We start from the raw sequence: 17,625 nt of genomic DNA, 5'->3' as shown, positions 1-17,625 counted from the left end.
CTTCCCCCACTTACATCCTCTCTCTCTCTCTCTCAAGAATAAATATTCAAAAAAAAAAAAAAAAAAAGAGAAAAAGAAAATGAACCCAGTAAGTAAATGCGCAGCAGTAATAGAAGATATTGTATTTGGTTGGTTGAAAGCAGATTGCTAACGAGTCCAATTGGCCAGCCATAACCCGAAGTTATTTCCCAGAGTGAAGGGCACTTCTGGGGTCTGTCCTGTGTGGCAAAAGGGCAAGAAATTAACTCAAAACTGACCAGTAGTTTGGATATTTAATGGATGGGAGCACACTGTCAAAGAATGCAGCTACTTGACATCATCTGAACATTACAAGGTGATAAGTTTAAAAAGTTGTATGGTTAATTCCAGGGTGATTTTATTTCATGGAGAGAAAACAAAAAACCCAACAATATCGTGATTTTCCTCATAGTAACTGGCATTTTCATTTCTCTTTTATCACATTATACAAAAAAAAAAAAAAAAATCAACAGAAATGCACCAAAACATACCCCCATACCTCTTAAATTAGCAGACTTAAAATTAAAACTTGAAGCAATATTTTGTTATATTTTGACTCAAACTCTATTTACAAATTAAATTGCACTTACAAAGATAGCAATATTTCTAACATGGTTGTAGGTTATTTCACTTTATTGTGGTTTTATATCTCAATATAAAACTTTTAAAGCTTTCTTCAATAAAAATCATACTTTCTTTTGCAGTACATAATTCATTTACTCACTGGATTCCTGAACCAGTTTTCTCCTTTTGTGCTTTTCTCATTTTATTTTACAAATGGCATATACCTTCCAAGTAGGTACAATCAGACACTGTACTCATTCTAAGAGACTCATTCATAAAAAGTGTTAAGAAACGAAATATTAGCAGTCTAATCCTTTGGTTCATCTTTCTAAAAAAAAAAAAAAAATTCAACTGATAAAATTTACAAATTGGTGGTAACTCTTCTTTTTGGCTAAAAACAAATCCACCAGGTAGATTACTGATTAAAATCCAACACTGCTTTAAAAGTACCACATTCTTAGTCTCATCTGACTGCTTGAGGACGTCGCTGTGTGCAACTCGTTTGACATGACACAGGATACAGTAAGGCACAAGTGGATGGTAAAAGAGAAAACACTTTAGGACTCTTGCGCTTTTCTTCCTGCACAAATACTAAAATATGTACCGTTTCCATGATAAAATAACGAAAAAGAAATACACATTTTTTTTTGTTATGAAATACCTATACAAAATTTTTTAAAATTTACACCATCTGAGCTGCCAAAAAAGGTTTTAAAAAAGTATCAATTATTCCCCGTACATAAAACTCTCTCTCATCAGTAGGTCCAAGAGAAAAATGTCCCGGGCGCTTCACAGGAGGGAGGAGGACAAAAACAATTCCCCTTCCTGTGCTCCCTGACCCCAACATAAGACAACACCAAAGGTCAGATGTTTACAGTAGTGTATTCTACTTATCATGACAAACGACTGGAAGCTGGAGGAAAGGAAGCGCGCCTGGACCGCAGTAAGGCACATCCGTGGACAGAGCAGCAACCCCGGCAGGCGGCCTGGGGGTGGCGCGTGCCTCCCCGCCTTCCAGGGAAGACCAAGGACTGCGTGAGGCTCCTCCGGAGGGCACGGGAACATCTCAACAGCAGGGGGAGACACGGGAGGTAAAACCTGCAGGTGAAGTTCTATACAGAAGTGGTCACTCGGTCAATGGTGTGATTGACCTCGTTCTTGTTTGAATCCAGTCCTTTAGCAGCATTCCGGTCGTTCCGTAAATTCTCCACTGTCTTTTTCATATTCTTTAGCTCCCCAGGGTGTGGAGTGGCTCGCCTCAGAAGTGTTCTCTGCAAACAAACAGGGGAGTGAATGTTTTGCTTTTATGCCTTTACTCTTTCCAGCAGGCGGCTGGGAGGCAGTGGCCTCCTTACCTCTGAGGAGCTATGAGTTAGAGTGGGCGGGAGCACCTCCTCCTGCCCCATGAGTGTTTATGGGCTGCTTACCAGTAAGCACTTAAGGGAACATGAACGTGGCACGGGACTGGTCTAGTCAAGACTGAAGGATTACTTTCACAATAAAAGGGTACTTTGTAAAATGTGAAATTAGTGTAATATGAAAATAAAGTTCGATGAACAGCAAGAAAAAAAAGATTAAGATGTTAGTGTGGGGTGCGGAGAAAGAAGAAGATAAAGGGGTCAAAAACTTAAAATCCCTGAAATGTCCTATTACCCCAAGTGGTTCTGACTTCCTTCAACCCTGGAGGCATAGAAGTGGAAAGAAAAGGAAAGAAAGAGAGAGAGAGAGAGAGAGAGAGACAGACAGACAGAAGGGCTTCTTTTCTTATTCTGCTGCTGTGTGTGTTATTTACGTCACCTACTGAAGTTCACAATCTTCTAATAAAGGCCACGGTGCTGGAAGTGAAGTGATATGGCAGGGGCAATCTTTAAAAAAATGTATTATTTGACATGTTACATGCCCTCTGGCTCATAAAACAGTATCTGTATCTTTTAAATGGACTGTCCAAGGAGTTTCAGGAGGAGCCTAAAGTACGTTAACACAAAACTGCCAGGGCACTGTTGCGGCCATGAAGGAGCGGGTGAAATCATCCCCCTCCAACAAGGCAGGAGGAATCAGCTATGAGGACTCATTTCTGCTCAAGTTATTTTTTCATGACTAATTCCTACTTTGCAATCCACTACTGTAAATGGATGAAGTCCCATTCGGTGACAGCTGGAATAACAAAGACTACAGACAGTAATTTAAAAACCACACATTGCTTTGGGGGCTGCAGGTACTCCCTCTCAGCTCTGCTTATGAAAATCTCAATTAGTGCAAGGAGTTTAAGCCAAAGTCAACTTGTAGTAAGATTTCGAGAGTTGTCACTGACTCCTGGAGATGTCAGCTAGGCAGCTGACATTTTCAAGTGTGAATGGAGTAAGGCTAAGTAGTACTTTCAGATCTCTTCTTGATTTTTGGATGAATACTAGTAAATTAACCCAACTAATATCACAAGCACTCTGCCTAAAGGTGAAGAGAAGAATGGTTACGTGAAGAAGACACAGAAGCATGGCTCCACAGAAGGCAAGCTAAGTCACACTGCGAGATGTGAAGGGAGTCAATGTGGTACACCTATAAACGGGCGTGGGGAGGAGACTTCCTTCACCGAGAACAACAGACACAGAAAAAATTCCCCATCAATTTACTGCAGGGAAGCTATCACAAATAAAGAAAAAGAGTATACACTATTTAAACAAACAAACAAACAAAAAACAGAGTTCCATTTGCTTTATATACATTTGGTGAATCAGTACCTAGAAGTATCTAGTTTTGCCTCCTAAATTTTTTTTTTTTTTTTTTTTTTTTACATGCTGAAGGCAAAGCAGAGAACAGTCAATTGGAAATTAAAAGAAATCCTTATTTTCCAGGTAGGCCATCAATTTCCACCTCCATACCGTTTCATTGTCTTCTTCGTCTTTCTCGTCTTCCAAAAATCGGATTGCACTGACTCTGTTCACGGCACGCTCATTCCAGGCCTCATCGGAGACATCATTCACCAAGCTTTCCAGAGCCCCACAGCGAGGCAGGTTCTCTGTCACGACAAAGACGACATTAGCTGGGAAGTCGGTTCATGTGACTGTAACTACTATGCAGTATTTAAAAAATTTTTAAATGAAAAGAAAAAAGTCTGGGACAGGGTTGCCCTTTCTTTTCAATGATGCATGATTCAATCTGAGATCATATAAAAGATCTGTTAAATTAAGGCTTAATATTTCATTAGAGAATGTCATCATAATTTGTAGAATCCTTTCTCACAATTCTTTTCTATACACTGACTTTGGGACACCAGTACTTCCCTCAGTAACACTTTCTGCCTTGTTTTTCCCCTGGGGTCTTAAAAGCTCTTCTAACAAGGCTGGGATTGGCAAGATGCTTTGGGGCCTGTCCACTTAGGGGACTCCTGTTCTCCCAGAGCACTCTAGGTCTCTTTTATAAAAACCAGCTCTCAGAAAAGGATTTTTATAGCAATTTGATGTTACTATGAATATTTTTTTAAAACCACACATAATTTACAAAACAAAGGAACAATGACTCAAAACAACAGAATGGCTGCAATGCTGTTCCACAGTGGTGTTCAGTACTAATCCTCTAAACCATCAGTTTGGATTTTAAGGGACTCTGTTAACTTTTTAAAAATTATCTGTATTTTCAGCTTTAGCCACAGTTCAAACCCAAAAGGCTGTTTAAAGAATTTCAGATATGATAAGCAGGTGTGAGGGGTACGTTTTCTGCAAAGGTGCAGAGGAGCCTTCCCAGAGGAGACCCCCAGTGACCTCACCCAGGCTGGTCCGAGGAGTATATTAGACAAGTTACAGATGCATGTGGGAGTAAGAGGTCGTATGGATAGATATTAGCTCCTGTTCCTGTTAGTAGGAGCATGTGGCCATGTGAGTATTGTCCTTAAATTCACCTTGGCAAGCAGGTTCAGAAGGCAGCTGAGGAAGCAAGACACAGGTCAAAATCTTCTCTCCTGTGGCGTGATCTGTGTCCGTCTGGAACGTGAGCAGAGGCTGGGACTGGTTGTCCGACAACCACAGAGCCTTCAGCTTCAAGGCGGTCAGGGATAAAGGCAGATGTAATAGCCTAATTTAAAACAAAAGGAGACATCAGGGTCTCAGATTTTATAATGACAACAATTCCTGTCAATACAGACTGAATAAAAACATTACAAAGAACCTCCTGGGATCGGGTTCAACATGGAACAAGATGTTAATGTTTATAATAAGATCCTTGACGTATTCTTTGTGAGCAGACTCCTCAGTTCAGTCACTGGGCTTCCCTCTTCTGCCGTCATCTCTCTTATTAGCACCTCTGGCCATGGGGCAAAACATGAGGAAATTACAGAACACATGAGTCAAGTCTTGCACTAGGAGGTTTCGATTTAAAGAGAAAAAAAGCCAGAGTAATTGTGGAAGAACCCAGAAGCAGCAGTTTTTACTGAGGTCAATGGCAACAGCCTCACCGACGATTACCTGTTTCCAGTAGCACCTGGCAAATCAAGACGACAGGAAGGAGATGCCTGGGATGTTGAAGAGTTTAAATGGCAATTCAAATAAAGATTAAAAAGTTTTTCTCTTGGATTGCATTCCTCTAGGGAGCTTATTTTTAGGTATCCATTTCAAACATATATCTTCCAGTTTCTAGAAGCTCCCACTTCCCAGACTCCTATGTGATAATTAATGTCCACTTCACATTGTTTCAGTTTCAAATGAGATCGTATATATTAAAGCACTTTAAAAATTGTAATGTGACACCTGAAGATTAATTTTATATTTATGTTCACACAAATGTCTGACACAGTGTCTCCACTCAATTAACCCTATTTAGCAAAGATTCGCACCAGGAATCATACGTACTTGGTACTTGCCAAAGATTACTTTAGTGCAGTGGTTCTTAACCAGGGGCGCTTCTGCCCCTAGGGATAGCTAGCAGTGTCTGCAGACATTTTTGGGAGGTGCTGCTGGCATCTAGAGGGTAGAGGCCGAGGATATTGCTATACATCTCATAATGCACAGGACAGCCCTGACAACAGAGAATTATCAGGCCCAAGATGCTAACAGTGCGAGGGGTGAAAAAGCGGCTTTAGTGAAAACCAATGCTTTACACACGCCTACTGGTGCATGATGAAAATAACCAAACCTCTGTTAGGTACCAGAAACTTCAGGTGCAAAGAAGCTCAGGTTGTATTTGATAAGGTATTTTTACTCTGAGGATGTCTCTATGTATTAAATTACAATCTTGGCAGGGTCTTCATAAGCTGGACAATAATGAGGTGACTGCATTCTGAGAACTCCAAGATGAGGAACATTTTCTTAAAAGAAATCCCTGGCTCATTAATACCATCAGAAATTCTATGACAGCATATATTGCTGGGGTTCTTTCTTTTATGATATTGCACACCTATCTCCAGTTAACACATGTGGGGGATCTACCTACACATCTTTCCAACAGATTAATGCTGCATTTTCAGACATAGATGCCATTCTGAATTGACAGGCTTATGGAAAATTAATGTGAACTCTATGTAGAGATATGAAGACAAGTGGCACTCCAATATTATAAAACTATCTAAATAAAATGTAAGCACAGACTGGTTAAGTTATTTTAACAAATGAAGTGAAAATGATCAAAGAGTGCATCGAGAGTGTTAACAACGAATGTATTATTGACAAACTTTTTACAAGAAAAATGCATTTCACATGATATTTACAATATACTAGTCATGCAGGCAACAATATAGTTTCTTTTCCTAACAATTAGTCCAGCAAAGGCTGGTCCATCCCACACGTATACTGAGTCAGTGGAATTGTACCTCAGCGTCAATGCATCCATGAGATCTGCTTACGTTAAAGTACCCATGAATGGGGTGCCTGGGGGGCTCAGATGGTTGAGTGTCCATCTTCGGCTCAGGTCATGGTCTCACAGCTTGTGGGTTTGAGCCCCGCACCAGGCTGTGCTCTGACAGCATGCAGCCTGCTTCAGATTCTCTGTCTCCCTCTCTCTCTGCCCCTCCCTTGCTCACTCGCTCTCTCCCCCTCTCAAAAACAGACATTAAAAAAAAGTCTCTATGTATTGTACACTACAAAATTTCACTAATAAGGGCCAAACTGACTGAGAAAGAAATACGTACTTTTAAATCCCAGAATCCACCAAGGGCAGTGATGGGCTTTTACCATGAAGGACACCCAAGGGGATCCAAGGAAGCAGAGGCTTTACAGCTCTACTTACTGTCTTGAGGTGCTGGGTCTATGAAGGAGATAGAAAGTGAAATCTCTTCTGCTTATACAACAAATTATTCTTGCCTCTGCCCAAAGGCTGTCACACATACACTCAAATGCAAGGAAGTTAAAGACAGGAGACATGTATTTGCCTGGCCTGGTGACAGGGATTTTAAGACTACCCTAACATACTGTGAAAGCTTCAAGTACCTCAAAGTCTTTCATTTTACTACTAACAAAAGGATAATTCTTTTGAATGTCTGTTCCTACTTCTTTAGAAATGTTTCAAGTTTTAGAGTCTAGGCACGATATCTACAGTTGGTGCCTCTAAATTTATTAATCATGAGGGCATAAAGGAAAAAAAAATTAAGATTTCAAAACTGGCACAAAACACAGATACTCAAACATGGTCATCATACCTTTTTATTAATGTTTGTTTTGTTTGTTTGTTTGTTTTGAGAAATAGAGTATAAGTGGGGGAGGGGCAGACAGAGGTGGGGACAGAGGATCTGAAGCAGGCTCTGTGCTGACAGCAGCGAGCCCAATGCAGGGCTTGAACTTACAAACTGTGAGATCATGACCTGAGCCGAAGCTGGATCCTGGAGCCCCTGGAGCCCCTGGTCATTGTACCTTCTTAGAAGAATAACTGGCTTGGCAGCTAAGTACTAAACCAAAGGTATAAATAAAAGGCTAAACAGAGCATCAATAATAAATAACAGCTTGTAAGGATGACAAATCATGGTAAAAGCTGAAATAAATGACTAGACTCTACAATAACAGATCTTATAATGACATTCAACCAAGCCATGTAAGATTAGTGACTTGTCTAGAACACCAGTTTCCCTGTGAAATATCAGAGTGCCAGCCTGAACATGGCTGTTGCCAGCCGAGCACACACCACACATGAGCTCATTGGCAAGCGTCCCAGGGAGGGTGTTTCAGAGTGTCAAAGACAAAAAAGGAAAAAAAGGGGGCACCTGGGTGGCTCAGTCCATTAAGCAGCAACTTCGGCTCAGGTCATAAGTTGACAGCTCATGAGTTCGAGCCCCATGTCAGGGTCTGTGCTGGCAGCGCAGAGCCAGGAGCCTGCTTTGGATTCTGTTGTCTCCCTCTCTCTCTGCCCCTCCCCTGCTTGTGCTCTGTCTCTGTTTCTCAAAAATAAATAAACGTTAAAAAAAAACTTTTTTAAAAAGAAAAAGAGAAAAGCTCTTTTTCAGAGATCCTCACACCCTGCCCCATCTGTGTGTGTGTGTGCATGTGTGTGTGTGTGTGTGTGTGTGTGTGTGTGTGTGTATTCTTGCTTTCCAGAGGAGTTAATAATATATTTTTGGTTTATTCTGGTACCTTCTGTACTCTGCAGAATCAACACAAGAAACCACTGTCCTATTTGTCCACATCTCTGTGTTTTATTTAGGACCCCATCCCCCCAAAATAAAAAGCCTGTGGTTACTATTTACATCAATGGTACAAGGACTACAGCAAACGAGTAACCACACCATGAGCCAAGCCTCTCATTTCCAGTTAAATCCACGACCAATCAACCTGAAGTGACCTTCCCTATCTCTGCACTACTGTAGCGACTGCACTGTCAAGTTTATTTGACAACTAAACATGGCTAGACTGGTTAATTTAATAATGACTTAACCTATCGTTGCATACGTCTTACAATGGAATGCTTCATCTTTTACCTCCTGCTGGAATTTTTAGTTTTAAGCAGAGTTTCCAAAAATGTTTAAAGATACATAGAACATAATCGGTAGGAAAATGTAACTGAAATATCTAAAGGGAAAGCCCCCTGTGACCTCAGGCCTCCACCCCTCCTCTAGGGGAACTGGTATTGATGTTTGGGTGTACTGCACAGATATGTTGTTTTAAAAACAAAAATGAGAGTACTACGTATGCCCAACAGTTGCTCTTTTTACTCAGTACCATGGGCCTCCTGTGTCACTACACAGAGAGATCATCTCATCCTTTTCAGTGCTTAGTACTCCACACTGCCGTGTGGTATAACCACACTGCCGTGTTGTGTTTTGTCTTTTAATATTTCTTCCCAGCTTTACTGAGCTATAATTGCCATGAACACTGTGCAACTTTAAGGTGTACCTGGGATGATTTGATACACTCATATATTCCCCAGGGACTTACCACAGTAGGGTTAATTAACACCTCCATCCAGTCGCATAACTACCACCTTGTGTGCGTGTGCGTGCGTGTGTGTGTGTGCGTGTGGCGAGAACATTAAGATCTGCTCTCTTAGCAACTTTCAAGGATATAATACAGTATTATTAAATGCAGTCCCGATGATAGACATTAGGTCCCCAGAAATTATTCCTCTTATAACTGGGAATTTGTACCCACTTATCAACACCTCCCTTCCTCCCCTACCCCTAGCCTCTGGTGACCTCCATGCTACTCTCTATTTCTATGAGTTCAGCTGTTTTTAGATTTCACATGTGAGACCATATAGTATTCGTCTTTTTCTGTCTGACTTATTTCACTTAGCATAACGCCCTCAAGGTCCATCCATGTCATAAATAGCATGATTTCCTTCCTTCTCACTTCTTTATCCATTCATCTGCTGACAGTGTTTAGGTTGGTTCCATATCTTGGCTACTGTGACTCATGCTGCAATGAACATGGGGGTGCAGATATGTCTTCAATATCCTGTTTTCATTTCCCTTGGACATACATCAGAATGGGATGGCCAGATCATAGGGTAGTTCCTCTATGTTTTGAGGAACCTCCACACCACCTTCCCTAGTGGCTGCACCAATGTGCATTCCCATCAATGGAGCAAGAGGGTTCCCCTGTCTCCAAGTCCTTACCAACACTTGTTACCTCTTGTCTTATTGATAACAGCCATTCTAACAACTGTGAGGTAATGTTTTAGTATTTTTGAATTTTTTAATGTTTATTTATTTTGAGAGAGAGAGAGACAGAACATGAGCAGGGCAGGGGCAGAGAGAGAAAGATATTGGGAGACAGAACCCAAAGCAGGTTCCAGGCTCTGAGCTGTCAGCACAGAGCCCAACATGGGGCTTGAACCCACAAACCGTGAGATTACGACTTGAGCCAAAGGTACCCCAGGTACCCCTGTTTTAGTATTTTTAAATTTAATTTTTTGGATTATAAAATTCAAAGGTACAAACTATTCCCCCATTGACCTCCACTGTTTCTAGTATTTTACTATTCTTCCTCAGAGATCCTCAAAATACCAGAGATATTGTGTAGTTGGTGGACAGTCCTGTGGGAAAGAGTAAGAATTAAGGAAATGTGTATTCTGTGTCCATGGGTAGCTGAAGATAAAAGACATCTTCTCTGTTACTGTACAAGATTGGATACTTAGTTTCTCAGTGGCATTTTATAGTTATTCCATCAAACTTGTCAAAGAAAGTTTGTGGAGACTAACATGCAGTCTCTGTGCCATTTGCTTTTTTATGTGCTTGAGAGAAGAGGCAAAAACTTCTGTCCTATGTGGCAGGATTTCCCAAGGTGTAACGTTTCTGCAAGCTAAAAAGCTGACATTGTAGCCTTTTTTTTATTAGTTTCTATACTAATACTTAAAATAAGTAGTAATTAAATATTTTAATAGGTTTAAAATTTGGTTATGAATCCATATATACATGGGCTAAAAGACACACTTCACTGACTCAGCCGACAGCTATGTAAGTGCACTTTTTAATGAGGTTTTCTCCACCCCAGCCCAAACATAATAAAAATTTAACTTTCCCTCCTGAGAACTAGAGAATAGAGCCTTCACTCCTGTGAAGAGCAATTTTTAGACATCAGAGCCATCATTCTGCTCAAGAATTAGCGATGTAAATTCATGCTTGCCAGCGTGACAAGAATCCGGGAAGGTTTGGAGTCACCGAGTTCCTGCTGCTGGAGGTGGGGGAAGAACCACCCTTCCCAAGCTCTACACTGTGCGTGGGACTCAGTCCAGCAGAAAGTCAACATTCAACTCAAATTAATCCCGAGTCTCCAGTAACCGGTCAGTGGTCTTAAGAATCTATCAAGATGTCCTGAAAGCCTTAACTTGAAAACGGTGAGCATTCCCTGAGGCCTACTGTGTCCTGTAATTTATTAGCACCATTATCTACAATGGATTAGCCAAAATGAAAAATAGTGGCTTGTGCCTGACCTCAGTGACTAGCTAATCAGCACTTAGCACACCATCCTCCAAACACTCTTCAGACTGCTGCTATCTACCATTCAGAATCAGTGATCATTTTCCCCTGGCTGAGCACTTTTTCTCCCATCTAACTATGTAATACTCAAAAGCATTTTTTAAATTCCTTTGGTGATGAAGCCTGTGACACAAGGCATTTCGCAGTGGCCTACTATTCACTCTACAAAACTAACATTTTTAACATTTTCATTTGGGCGACAAGAATTTACCAGGCTTTTATTGTAAGTACCAGGCACTGTGCAGGGATAAATGGCACAGTGACACAGGTGCCACATTTAACTTCAGGCACTGTTAGGTTTAGATGGTTACACACACATTTATCATACGGTGCTGAGTGCTATGTTAGGGAGAATTGAAAAAAAAAAAAAAAAAAAAGCAGGCTCCAAGAGAAGAAGGCTCCCTGGTGAAAATGAAAGCATGAGCGATGAGGGATACAAGTGGGAGCCAGAGAAGGGGGTCCCAGCTAGAAAGAGCAGCTGGTCTAGGCTCGGGGGAAAGAAAGCACGTGTACCATCCGAGGTGATGAAACTAGTACAGAATGACTGAAACAAACCTGTATTTTACAAAGGTGAAGAGACGGCATATTCCAGAAACCAGTGAGCAGTCCACCATGACCTCTGACCCCAGAACTTGAGAAATGCACTGCTGTGACCTTGGGGACACTCGTCAGGTGGCTCTTCACTTTATCACAGATGATGGATCACTTGGTGATCCTGACATTAGCTGTGTTATCCTTTGGCCGGAAAAGCATCCCTGGATACAATTTTATTTACAATTTCAGGGGGTTCAGAATCACCAGCAGAGCACATCAAGATCCCTGGTTCAAATCTCGTTCAAACTCATTCAAGCTCATTCTTCAGATGAGGAAACTCAGAGGCTCACGATGACATACAAAAGCTAGCTATAAAAGCTGAAGTAAAACCCAAGTATCCCAGGTCTGAGACAGTGCTGTTTCCCTTACATCACCATACTGCTGTTCTGAGAAGCATTTCCACAAAAGTGTCCACTTCAACTTCAAAGTGCCCCACACTTAGGCTGTCCCTCATCTGTCCAATGATCCACTGTCCCTGCTCTCAGACTAACAACTCCCTGGGCCCTGGGTCATTCGACTCATCGGCATATATTCTAGAAGACGGTGCAAAGGCAAGATGGCAAAGGTGGGGGTGCATGAACATTTGGTTCTTTTTCTCAAATAAAGCAAACCAGGACATGCTTACCTGTTCCCTGCCACATCTAGGACATGAAGCTCTGTTGCCTGGGACACCTCTGCAGGTATCCGAGTCAGTCTATTGTCACGCACACAGAACACGGTGAGGCTGCAGCACCCGCCAATCTACAATGAGAAAGAAAATACAGGCTTTTTTTCCAGGTTTTTTTGGAAGATGGTGGTGTGAGTGGAGTATCTTGTTTATCAAATGGCATGAGAAGGATGCATAAAATGACACTGATGACCAACTATGATTAATTTAAATCATACAAAGTACTAAGTAGTCCAATAAGGTCCTAAAAATCTCTGCAATACATGAAACTCAGAGAGTCTAAATTAAATCACAAAAAGAAACAGGACGGTTCAAAACTTACACTCTGAAATGCAAGTCATTTTCCACTGCTATCTAATGCAACCGCGTCTTTTAAATATGTTAACTAAGCCACACAGGTCCAGACAATTATTGTTCGGTAATATGGAAGACTGAAAATTCTAAGTTTCAAAAATAAGGCCAAGGATGATCCATATACACCCCTCTGAAGACCTGCCCATTATATTAAATTTAGTATTCCCAGTGTTCCAGTTCATTTAAGAAACAGACAGAGAGAGAGAAAGAAAGAGAGGAAGGGAGGGAGGGGGAAAAAAGACATCTGATAGATGACACAGTACACTAATTGCATCATACATCTTTTAATAGCTTTCGGTTATTCACAACTTAATTTGGTAAATTCATTATTCGTTTTCCTTTGACAACTGCAAAATTAACACTATTTTAGCAAAAATTGAATTTGGTAAATACACACATTAATCTGGTAAAACTAATGTGGGTAGAAGTGTATCACTATCTGTATCCACACCAAATTTGATTACCATTTATTTTTAAAGTAAGCGATTCAAAGGTAATTGAGCTTTGCTTGGATCTAGTCTTCAAAAAAGAACAGAAGCACAAAAGAATTCAATCATCCTCTTGAACAAATTAGCTCTGGTTCCTATGGTCAGGAAAGCTGGACCAAGAGGGTGGAAACACAACTTGATCTCAGACACAACAACATTCAGGACTCCATACAGAACTACATTCTCCCTGTACTCGCTATCCTCACCCAGGGCGGCTGCAAGAAAAGGCTCATGAAGGAACCTATTGATGTCTCTCAAACACATGGAAAAATACTCCACAGCCTCCCACTTGAGGAGGGGCAAGAGACTTGCATCTTCGGCCATATCTGAACACATCTTATGCCCTTTCCTACGACACGTGTTGTGTGTATGTATGTATCTTAAAGAGAAGAAGGCATATTTATGAAATTGCTACATAATTATCTTCATGAACAATCTTATCATGGCTTCCCTTAGGAGTTCATATAAAGATTTTGAGATAATACATTTAACCACAGTATTTAACCATAGTGGATGTAAAAGAAAAATAAACATAAAGAAACATGAAAATCCGTCTAAAATGGAAAACACCCAGATATGTGGAAAGACTTTTAGTTTGTCCCCATTCTTTCTCAGTGTTCACATTTCCCATCCCAGCAAAACTGGTGCTTTGACTGTCCTCTAAAATACATCATTTTAGGGGTACCTGGAGGGCTCAGTCAGTTAAGCGTCTGACTCTTGATTTTGGCTCAAGTCATAATCTCACGGTTCATGGGATTGAGCCCTGTGTAGGGCTCTGTGCTGACAAGTGTGGGTTCTGCTTGGAATTCTCTCTCTCCCTCTCTCTCAGCCCCTCCCCTACTTGCTCTCTGTGTCCCTCTGTCCCTCCCCTGATTGCACTCTCTCACACTTTCTCTCTCTCTCAAAATAAATAATTTTTAAAAATAACAAAATAAAAATAAAATCCATCATTTGGGTCCCACTGTTTCCTATAGAAATGTTCTTATTTTTTCTGTCCTTCTAAATCTTATCAATCATCCAATATTAGCTAAACATCCTCTACATCATCATGTCTTCCCAAAACCCACCGGTCCACACCAATACAGCACTCTCTGCGTTTCTTTCGTAATTATGGTCTATACAGGCCCTCTGACAGATTGTTTCACCAAGCTGTTTAATTTGTGCATGTACATATAACCAGAGTGCTTGGCTAGTACCGTACCCATCCCATTTACCTACCAACTTTTCTTATTTAGACATGTTTATACAGTTAATGTTTATTTGTTTACTAACTAGTGAAAGGCTGCTGCTTAAAGTTAGTCCCTGCTTCTATGTGTAGCAATGAAAGCCAAACAACTCTTGTTTTCTCTAGAAAACACTAGAGTGTCCTCTCTTAGCTTCTATAAATATAGGGCCCCCATATCATGTCCTAAAAGAGGGGTGCAACAGGATCTTTGAGGGGCTTGGCATTCTTCCCTCCCTTGAGGAAGGGAATCAATCATCAGTTTTACTCAGATGCCCAGGAATACCATGCAAGGATTCAAAACTGTGAATCTTCTGAGGATTGACATGATTAGATTCTCTCTGATAAACTGAGATGAGCCCAAAAGAGATCTACTCATGGGCAGGAATACCCAAGCCCCTCATGGAAGGGAACCCCCCGTGGCCCTGCTCCATGTGGAGGGGTATCTGCACTGGGGTCAGCGGTGGGCCTGTATGCCATGTGGAAGGTCTTCCAGATCAGCCCGAGGCTGAGGCTGGACACCCCTCAACCTTACGATCCTGGCGTGGCTTTGAAGACATAAGATTTGTCCGTACTGCAGGGAGCCAAAGCAGATGATATCAGTTATTCACATACACAACCCTCACAGTGGCAAAATAAAACTCCTGGAGCAGTGTACAGAGCTGAAACTGCATCATAATTTGGGACGCTTTGTCATGAAGCTGTCCACTGCTCCAGCCACCTGTAGGATATCTGTTTGGGGGCCCTAATACTACACCATGTGAACGTTTTCAATCTGTACCATGGACATATATTGTCTGTTACAAAAATTAATTAACTAATTGCAATGGGTCAGAGAGGGCTCTGATCGTTGTTAGAGCAATAAAAGTTTTGGACAAGTAAACACTCAAGTATTTGGGGGGAAATAGTGTCAACTTCCACTGGTGTGTGGGAGCTGTCTCCTGTGCTTATAGTCTCATTTATTTATTTTTTCTTTTTCCTGTCCCATTCTAATCTTATACCCATTTGAGACCTCAAGGGGTGGAAAGCAATTGTATTCAAGAGCCTTCTAGGCACTCTGGGTTGTCACTGCGGGCAGAGTGACCTCCTAATCTCTATTGTCTAAGGTTTTCAGAAAACAATGCCAACAAAGAGCAAGTGTTATTGCAGAGCGTGCTGGGGATGCCTTCATCACCCTCAGAGGCACATGCTGTCCCAGGCAGTCACACAGAGACCTCTTTCCAAATCAGCCAGGAAGGCATGCCACGAACCTTTGGCTTTTAGAAAAAATTGTTAAGCAGTAAAAACCATAACTCAAAAGGCACAGTTCTTTATATACCTTAGGGAGGGAAGTGGTGCCATGGAGTGGATGCTTTGAGATCACACAGACCTGGGCTGGAATCTAGCTTCCGTCATGTGTTCTGTGGTCTTTAACCAAAAGTAACAATCAGGGCTAAACTGAATGAAACCACAAATAAAATTTAGCACCTATCATAGAACCTGGACTAGTAAATGTGGCTGGCAAATAAACATGAGTGTTACGGTCTTTTCAAGAAGCGAAAGCCCCAGATCCAAATAGCGAGTGCAGACAACACCGACGTACTAAGTTGCTGGAAGTGTACCGATGCTGGTGAGCTCTCCCCAGAACACACTTGAGCTTCAAACTCTCTCCCCCAACCACGCACCACAGCGACAAAATGTCACTGTGATAAATACACCATGACTGTAATGCCAGTGAAGCACTAACATGAGCTCAGTATTGCGTTATACATATTGTTCATATGTATTTCTGCTTTCTCTCTTGGGCTCAGGAGGCAGAGTTTACAGGGTCCTTAGTGGTCACTGGGATGAAATGCCTGTGTCACTGAGGAATTCTGGGAAGCAGAGTCACTGTTTAAATAACTTATTACCAGTTACGTAGGAAGCTGGTATTTTTAAACTTCCTCAAACCACATAATAGTACCTTCCCAGAATACAAGGGGTTGGACTTGGAGAACTACAGAATGTAGCTGAGAACCTCTGTTTCGCTGTTTCGTGTCTCTTAACTGCAGATATTTTCCTTCCCTGTTTGGATCCGATATAATCCATCTGAAGGAGATGGGACCTGCACTTCACCAAGCAAACCTTTAGCCAGGTCAGCCTTCACTACGTATTAACTACTACCTACAGGTGACATTACTCTAGAGGAGATAATCACATTCAGAGATTCAAAGTGAAAGCCTCTATTAGTCACCCTTGGTCTACCTATATTCCACTTTCTGAATGCCTGCCCTAAGTGTGTAGAAACTTTCATTTTCCTTCAGTATCCGCCTGTTAACATTCTATGTAACAGAATGGAACCCACATTTCACTGGCAAAAAGGAAAATGTACAATAAGCAAAATCTGGTCAAAATATAATTTGAGCTGTAATAATATGCGTAATTTAGAAACCAAAGACTGTTTTTATCTTTCCCATCATCATCTGTGGCATATTATTTGAATGTTCCTATTTCATAAATATTTTGGAAATCATGTAGCTTTGGGACTTCCTGAATTATTGGGCCACTGACATCAAAATATCCACTAATAGCTATGGCATTCTTATTTTCTAATTATAAAACAGTTATGTTGACTGGAAAATAAAAACCACACACACACACACACACAAAAGCACAATGAAAAAAAAATAACTCAGATCAAATTCTATCACAAAGGGACAATCAGTATGAACATTTTGAAGTACAATCTTTTAGTAGTATTGCCATATACTTGATTATGTATATACACTTCAACAAAATTAGGGCCAACGCTCGATCTTCAGCACTTCAGTTTACATATGACACCAAGAATGTCTTCCCACGTCATTATGCTTCTAAAAGGATTTTTACTGATTACGTAAGTATTTCATTCTCCAGCAGTCTCACAGATCACTGCGCAAAGCTCCCACATTAGACATGGCTAGTTGGTTCTGCCATTTCTTCCCCGTGTAACCTTGGGTGAGTTCCTTACACTGAGTCTCACTTTCACAGTCTCTTGGATATGGATCACGATTCACCCACACTTCATAGAACTGCTGTGAAAATCAGACAAAAATATGCAGGAAATCCCTCAACACGGCGCCTGGCACAGGTTAGCTGCCCCTGTACATGCTTGACGTGGCACATGTCACCTGTGAGCCTCTACGTATGTGAGAAATCTTCTTGGGCATGATTTTAATGTGTGTCCATAATTGTTTTCTTAGGGCAAAGCCTTAGAAGTAGCATTCCAGAATCAATGGGTATGAATACTCTTAAAGGTTTTCCTATTACTTTACTCTCTTCCAGAGAATCTGTAATAAGTTATTCTTCTAGGACAATATACATTTTCCCATGC

General features: G+C 41.1%; 1 protein-coding gene across 1 annotated transcript in view; it reads right to left on the bottom strand.

The window, feature by feature from the left end:
- Positions 1-253: 253 nt before the first annotated feature.
- Positions 254-17,625, bottom strand: part of LRRC1 (leucine rich repeat containing 1) — a 134,260-nt gene continuing 116,888 nt past the window's right edge. The window contains exons 11-14 of the mRNA XM_045498554.1: positions 12,189-12,304; positions 4,475-4,647; positions 3,459-3,595; positions 254-1,853 (exon numbers count right to left, since the gene is read on the bottom strand). Coding sequence (XP_045354510.1) covers positions 1,695-1,853; positions 3,459-3,595; positions 4,475-4,647; positions 12,189-12,304 — 585 coding nt within the window. The 3' untranslated portion in view covers positions 254-1,694. The remainder of the gene's footprint in view (positions 1,854-3,458; positions 3,596-4,474; positions 4,648-12,188; positions 12,305-17,625) is intronic.

Source organism: Leopardus geoffroyi, chromosome B2, assembly GCF_018350155.1.
Source record: "Leopardus geoffroyi isolate Oge1 chromosome B2, O.geoffroyi_Oge1_pat1.0, whole genome shotgun sequence".
NCBI classification, from domain to species: domain Eukaryota; kingdom Metazoa; phylum Chordata; class Mammalia; order Carnivora; family Felidae; genus Leopardus; species Leopardus geoffroyi.
Note: the sequence above shows the minus strand (reverse complement) of the source record. Positions and strands in the feature narration are given on the sequence as shown.